The sequence below is a fragment of the Rhodamnia argentea genome, chromosome 7 (assembly GCF_020921035.1).
Source record: "Rhodamnia argentea isolate NSW1041297 chromosome 7, ASM2092103v1, whole genome shotgun sequence".
NCBI lineage: Eukaryota > Viridiplantae > Streptophyta > Magnoliopsida > Myrtales > Myrtaceae > Rhodamnia > Rhodamnia argentea.
Genome location: NC_063156.1, coordinates 12,997,595 through 13,005,357, shown reverse-complemented (window position 1 = coordinate 13,005,357; position 7,763 = coordinate 12,997,595). Strand labels below are relative to the sequence as shown.

Below are 7,763 nucleotides of genomic sequence, written 5' to 3'. Positions count from 1 at the left end.
GGTGGGGAAGGTGTCCGCCTGGGGAAATGAGGAGCTCCAGATATGGAAATAATTTTAACTCTTGTTTGTATTGGAGACCCACCGTTCATGGCTCTTCGCTTTCCTTTTGTATACCTCACCTCGTGCAGCTGTCATCTATTTCCCCAGCACACAGTGTCAATAATCAAATGGAGATGTAATCGGTTCAGATGGATATAAAAAAGGGCCTGCCTCCCACTACTTGCTGGAAACCCTGGGTTTCTTTATGTTCAAGGAATCCTCTACTTGCCCAAGCCGCAACTTTTCGAAAAGCAATACAAAATTCCAGGTTTCAAGCAATTCCTGATTATCAGATGTTCATATCGTGCAGCGGTAAATGTTTTCTTTTTTCCCCGTGTGGGACGATGAATCGGCCACACATGTCTGTCAATGGTTTACATTATTCAAGAACTGTGTGTACAATGTTGATCTGAAGATCCCTAAGGACAAGGAAAGGTATGTGCTTTCATGAGTGAGAGAATAATTAAATATTAAACAGCACATTCATCTAACAACTTAAACTTTTAGAATAGGAGACAATTATCCCACAAAATCGCACATGATATCAGAACAGGAGATTCTAAGATTCTAATATTTTCAGGCCTCTACTTGCCTCCTCGTGCCTTCATCTAACATCGAAGCAAGTTATAGGAAATATCGAAGTACGGAAACGAATCATTAGACTTTTATTATGAGTCCTTATTAGGGAATGTGGCTTCCGGAACGTTGAATCTGTAGGAGGATGGAGTGTCCTTGGTCTCCTCCTATCTTCCTCTCTCAATTATTTTAATTTTTTTTTCTGACACAGCATCTTGTGTTTCTAACATACGGCAATGAGATTAACTAGAAAAATTTACAAAAAAGAAAAAGAAAAAGAAAAGAAAGAAGACCAGCAGGTGGAAGATAAACTTTTGTAATGTCAGAGGAATGCAAATGCCGATGAGCTAGATGACACAACGCATCTTGTCTGCATTAGGAAGAACTTAAGACCTTTCAAAAGAAGAAAAAGAACATAGCCTCAACAACCTCTCTATTATGAGTCGTCCTCCCCCCTATGATGCATGTACTTAAACAGCGACTGGTCGATCCTCCCTCGGGGTTGAAAAGGGTGTGCGAATCTACCTGGAGATCGGGGGGTTTTTGTCTGAATCTCTCCTCTTTCTCTCTCCCTCTGTGTGGAAAACCCTAGTAAAAAGAGAGAGAGAAGAAACTGTCTGACTTGATCATTGAACAAGTGGGAATAATGTCATATGGAACATGAAGGCATCAGTACATGGAGACCGACACCCAGAGAGACACAGAACACCAAAACTAACCCATCAACGATCGAGATATGGAGTGCGAGGAGAGGATTCAGACACGTACCCATTGAACAGAACCCAACAAGGAAAAGTTTTTGCAGGCGTTTTCTCCAAATTTTGGTGGAAGAGATCTTATCATCCCCACAATTCTATTCTTTTTTTTTTTTTTCTGCATATTGGAAAGGGAAGGTATCTATGAGGGGGTGGGATTTCTTGCATTAAACTAGGAATGGCCAAACATCATTGATGCTGTCATGCACGTGATCCTTTTGAAACTAGAGTCCTTAGCTAAGGGTTGGGGATAGGACCACAACCTTGGTAAGGTCGACGATACAGCTAATTTTTTTCACAAAAATATCCCTTTCTGGGTCTTATACTTGTATAATAGAGCATATAGCTATAACAAGAGACACGGATGAGACATCCATTGCCATATAATTTTTGGGGAGTTTGTCACTAATTTTGGCCCCCTCTATGATCCACTGGTGCCTAGGGCAGATATGGCTACCCACCACCATCCAATTTGATTATATACCACTTCTTATACTGTGTTCAAAGCTGTCTATGGAGGAGGGTGTTCTTTAGGCACAGAGTACCATCAAAATTTCTGGTGCAAACTTAATATTTTCGATTCATTGACTCCCTGAAACTCGAACACATTAGCAATCAAAACGAAAGGGCAGCCACATCACCGCATCTAACTTGATTCACTAAAACATGCCAGCAGTAATGAAACATTGGAACAAACCATGCACCCAACCCTAATCCTTCAAATCAATCTCTCTCTCTCTCTCTCTCTCTCTCTCTCTCTCTCTCTCAACAAAGGCGCACAAAACCCCATTTGCTTTTCTAAATTTTGCACAAATGCTAGTATGTAAGCCGCAAAAACAGCACCCCAAGATCACCATAATTAAAATATAGAAACATAGTAATGGTCTAAAGGAATTTATGCGCCTGATTTGGTATTCATCGTTTTTCATGCGGAATAGTGACGATCTAAAGCTCAAGTACTTCTCCTCTACATCTCTCTGTATCACTGGCTCAATGAAACTATCCCTCACGAAGCAACTTTGTAACTACTCTTTATGTGAGGTTGTTTATGCATTGAGGGTTAAAGGGGAGACTCGAGCATCATTTATAGAGTTTTCAGCCAGGTTCTCTCATCACGTGCCGGACTCAACTTGACCCACACAAGCCGGATATATATTCAACTGATTAAGAATCTTTACATCTTTCCATTAATAGACCAATCCCATAAAACGAAAAATTACAATCTCAAGTAGTGTAACCTACGTCAGATAAACTCTCACATAGTAGTCTCGTTACCACCGATCTTTTTGATGTGAATTCATGAACATCTTGTTGCAGCGTCACTTAGCCTCTCGTCTCTTACTCAAGATAGCATCTGAAGTCCCCCTTTACCGGTCACCCCCGTCACCCTCCTCTCTCTCTCTCTCTCTCTCTCTCTCGCAAAAGGAAACATTTCGAAAGTCTTTGAACCTACCAAATCTGATTCTGTCTCAATTGCTTCACATACATGTATCACACGAAACAAACAAAGTTAAAGAAACTAAGAAATTGGGGAACGATAAGACTCCGTCCTCTTCATTGCAAACTACTTTATCATTAAGCAGCCATGGCCCACAACCCAAATTTTCTTTTACCCCCTCGGTAACATGGGACGTCCAGAAACATCCGACATCTCTTTTTCCGCTAACATTTCACGAAACTGAAGATGATGCATGTACTGTTTCTGACACGCTGGTAAACCGTCCTTGCCTTTACCTTAATGCATCGTACGCACCATCGAATCCCAAGACTTAAAATATAGAACAAGCGCATTCCACCATGACAATAAACATTGCGCTCTCACCAGCATTGCCACAAAATTTATTAGGCCATTAGCCTTCTGCGTTGCAATCGATCGCGTCATAGATAAATTCCTATCTATCGAATTCAAGTCCGTTCATCAAAGTAAATTCATTTTTTTTCCCCATAAGACCCGGAACTAGACTAAGTCTCGCATATCGAAGTAAATTCACTTTTTTTTTTTTTTGGTTCATTTCATGTTTACTGGGGTTAGAGAACTTGGAAGAAGGCACTTGGTTTTGGTGTGATGTGGAAGTACAAGATCAAATGCGATGAACGATTCCACGTTTTCTCGAGACCAAACTTCGAAATCGTTTAAGCAGCAGTCCTACCATGGACTTGGTTTATTTAAAATGTATATATCTTATCCCGATGCTATACGCAACGTTTAATTAATAAACTATAGTGAGAAAAAAAAATAAAACATAAGTACAAAAGAAATATCACTCAATTTGGAAAGACGTCATATCTTTCTACGTCAAATAGTTTCCACAGTTTCCGCATAAAAAGGCATCATCATCACGCCTCCCTCTCCCATCTTTTTCCAAAGCATATAGCGCCATTCTCTCTCTAAAAATGTCCATAAACCATTTCTCTCAAGACCTCCCGGAAACACTGTGGTGGACTGGCTCTCAAGACCACCACCACCACCACCACCACCAACAGCAGCCGCCCTTCATGGACATTCCTTCTTCATCGCCTTCCAAACCACACCACCACCACCAATTCTCAACCCCGCCTTGGACCTTCCACCGCGGCCACAGCACCACCACTCTCAATTTCAACCTCAACCGCGAGGGTGAGGACGACGAAGAAGATCTCGATGAGCAAGCCATCGACGGCGGCTGCGGTGGAGACCGAGGCGAGGAGCCCGGGGTGCCGTCGGAGCTCGACAAGGAAGTGCTGTTCGAGAAGCCGCTGACGCCGAGCGACGTCGGGAAGCTCAACCGCCTCGTCATACCGAAGCAGCACGCCGAGAAGTACTTCCCGCTGGGCGGCGACTCGGTCGACAAGGGGCTGCTGCTCAGCTTCGAGGACGAGTCCGGCAAGTTCTGGAGATTCAGGTACTTCTTCATTATGCTCTTAGTCCTCGCTTGGCCCCCATTTTTTTTCCAGCAATTCGGACAAGTCAACACGCGGTGGCAAAGACTTTTCTCTCTCTCTCTCTCTCTCTCTCTCTCTCTCTCTCTCTCACTTTGTCATTTTCGTACTGATTCTGGTTGGAATTTGGAAAATTCGCACATTGATTATCGCTGTGTGCATGGCGAATAGTAGAAAAGATTCTCCGCAAGCCATCTTAACACGTTGTGTATGACGGTGTGTGTGCAAAGATATTTGCGTAGACCAAGACTTCTTTTTCTGTTTTTTTATGTGTTCGCTATCATCTTACTTTCCTTCTTTAAAATTATGTGTTTCAGGTATTCGTACTGGAGCAGTAGCCAGAGCTACGTGCTGACCAAAGGGTGGAGCCGTTACGTGAAGGAGAAGAGGCTCGACGCCGGCGACGTCGTCTTCTTCGAGCGCCACCGCGCGAACGGCGAGCGGATCTTCATCGGGTGGAGGCGGCGCGGGGCGGCAGCGCCGGCTCAGGAGGGCGGCGGCGGCGGCGACGACGGGTGGGGGAGGAGGAGGGCGATGTACTCGGACTCGGACCACCACCACCATCATCACCATCATCATCCAAATTTTGCTTACCCTAGTGCGCACCAGGGAGATGATGGGCCTCTTGTGCCATGCCGACCGCGACCAGACTCTGCTCATGCAGGTATAGTGATCGTGGGTTTGACATCGTCCAACCCAACCTGTCTTTCTTTCCTTTTCAACTATTTCGTTTTTTTTTTTTTGGGTTTTCTTGGTTAATAAATAAATCTCTGCATTAAATGCATGGCTACAGTTATCTAAAAATTAACTTTTTGTATTTCTGATGGTCATGTGCATTTTATCAGAGGATCTCGAGCCCCAGTTAATTACTTAAATCCTCTTAAGATTAGTGTTCATTTCGTAATGCTTCACCCCAAACGTTTCGTTTGTGTTCTCGTGATAAACATTCATTTCAAATATGATCGACCGCTTCTTCTGGCATCGTGATTTCGAGATAAGCCGAACAACTCATCCTACGTGTTATTTCAGGGTCGGACGGCCGAAGACCGGGGAATTCGAAAGGGTTGCTGAGGTTGTTCGGAGTGAACATGGAGTACCAGGTCGACGAGCCCGGGCCCGAGCCATCGGGGTCCGAGGGGTCATCCCTGTCGCCTCGCCACCGCCATCCGTCGCAGCGCCGCCAGTTCTTACTCTGATAGCCTTCCTCCCACCAGCGACATGGTACGTCTGTCCGTACCCTAATCTTATCGCATAATGTCCACCAATTCGTACTTAACAATAATGGCACATGACTGCGATTGGACCCTAATCGGAATGTGGAGTCAGTTCTTGCGTGGATATGAATCGTGCGAGTTGAATATAAACCAGACAATTAATTAGGTGTCAAGGGGTCCACATTCTTCAAAGTGTCTAGTTATGCGAGCTAACCTCGCATTAGTTAAAAATCCTTGTTGAAAGTATGGCTAGCTAGAGAATTTCAACCCTCCATTGTTGTTAAATGGTCTCCAATAGCTCTCGATCAATCCCCTGCCTAACTCAGCCCCACCTCTTAAAAGCCCGCTCCTATAGTGATTACGTCCATCACCCGGGGGGCATTTTCTTTCCCTTCTTTTCTTCAAGAAGCCATTGTATAGTGAATAGGAAAAGGAACCCAAATCCTAGAAGCGGTCCGGTCCGATTTCCTGTCCTTAAAACTGGGAACTCATCCGATTCCTGATTCCAAGATGGGACCGGACCGGGAACTTTGTGGAGGGACTTCAATATTTATTACTTGTCTTTTGCCCGTTCCTAAAGGAAGGAGATGATGACTCTGTGTGTGCGCTGAAGGTCATGCGTACCTTATGGTTTAATCATTCGACTGCCTAAATTGATCTTGGACTGCTATGCATCGATTAAGGAGAAGTTATTATTGTATATCTCAGTCTTCGCGGCCCAACACCGTCATAACCATTGATTCGTCCGAGGTTTTTCGCACCTTTTCCGGCATAAACAAGACATTGGGCCTCGGCCAACTTTAGAACCACCAAGGAATTTGAGGGAGCAACGCCTGCAAGTTTGGTCCTTTAAGAGCGAAGAGAGCCGATTATTGTCCTCCCCAGTCCTTTGTTCCGTCCCATCAGTCGCCTGCAATGTTCTTAGGCACGCTTAATTCCATCTTCTCCACGATGTCTCGACCGCACCTTGGTGGGGAGACGATTGTCAGCCTCTCATGTTGCGTCAAATGCTTGGTCAAGCCAGCACGTGGCATGTTGAGGAAACAAAAAAAAAAAAAGCACTCTCTGTGGTCGAAACATCATAGATTCTTGAAAAACAGTTTAGCTCGGAAACTTTGGTTAGAACAGAATCGGCTAACTTTGCAGCTGAGTCCATGCATAGACGGAATTTGCTTTCTGTCACGATATGGGGAAGTACGAGCCCACCGAGTCTTTTCTTTCTCCAACACCGAGAAAATTAGGTGTGCCATCTGCGCTGTTCGTGTTTGATGTCGACACCTCCCCCTCCTCCCCCAGATGATTGATTGATTGCCAACGAGCGATGAAGCTCGTGGCCGAAACAGTTGAAGCCCATAACATACACGCTTGCGATAAAGATCTTCTGATTTCTCCTTGATGTCTGTCATTATTATATGTGGACTGAAAACAACAGCACGTAGCCCCACACCCGAAAACGATGAAGTGCAGGGCGGTGTGGTTTTAGTTCATCAGATGATGAAAGATGTGAATTCTCATGATGATCTTTTGGAACAGCAGGACATCACCCTGTCGCAAGAAGTCAACCGGGCGGGAGGAGAAGTTGAAGTTGCCGAGGATGGAGGATCTGTTGGATGTGACGTCCCCTGCTCTTGTTTCTCGTCATGGGCAAAAAGTTGAACTTCCCCCTCGACCCACTTGGGAGGTCAAAAGATTTCTGTCAAAGAAATAGGAATGGGATTCCAGATGTTCAATAATTCTTTTTCGCGTATGCTTGAGAGAGAGGGGGGGACAAAAAACAAAGAATCCCAGATTTTTCTGGCTGGAGGGAAAGAGACTGCAGACGAGGGATGGGAAACGGGGTCCACGAGAAGCAGGAGGAGGAAGATGGGGTCGATGACGTCAGCAATGGAGGATCTGGGCCGTCGAGATGAAGAATCACTTTCTTTCTTTCTTTTTTGTGGGTTTTACTACTGTAGAGATTCTGCCTGGAGATTTTTCATGCAGAGTGATAATGAAGAGGGTGTGATAATGGCGATGGTGGTGGGTGGGTGGTGTTGAAATGAATAGACTAATGTCCACTTCTCTCTCTCTCTCTCTCTCTCTCTCTCTCATCTGTACAAAGGTCACTCGGATGATCCCATGTCCATATGTTATGGCACACACATATCTGCACTCAAAACAGTCAGAACAGTGACAGAAAATGTCATTGTAACTGCAACAGCAGCATCAACATCAACAACAAATGATGTTAGAAAGATAGATTTTTTAGTTGAAAGAAAGA

The 7,763-nt window shown here is 44.6% G+C and overlaps 1 protein-coding gene across 1 annotated transcript; it reads left to right on the top strand.

The window, feature by feature from the left end:
- Nucleotides 1-3,737: 3,737 nt before the first annotated feature.
- Nucleotides 3,738-7,268, top strand: LOC115741906 (B3 domain-containing protein At2g36080-like). Its single transcript, XM_030675928.2, has 4 exons — nt 3,738-4,252; nt 4,607-4,953; nt 5,319-5,510; nt 7,037-7,268. Exons 1-3 carry the CDS (start codon nt 3,765-3,767, stop codon nt 5,483-5,485), a joined length of 1,002 nt encoding a protein of 333 aa, XP_030531788.1. The 5' UTR covers nt 3,738-3,764; the 3' UTR covers nt 5,486-5,510; nt 7,037-7,268.
- Nucleotides 7,269-7,763: the final 495 nt, after the last annotated feature.

Coding starts and splice junctions, on each gene's coding strand:
- LOC115741906 (XM_030675928.2), top strand. CDS start 3,765: ATGTCCATAAACCATTTCTCTCAAGACCTCCCGGAAACACTGTGGTGG. Junction 4,253..4,606: donor GGCAAGTTCTGGAGATTCAG/GTACTTCTTCAT, acceptor TATGTGTTTCAG/GTATTCGTACTGGAGCAGTA. Junction 4,954..5,318: donor ACCAGACTCTGCTCATGCAG/GTATAGTGATCG, acceptor GTGTTATTTCAG/GGTCGGACGGCCGAAGACCG.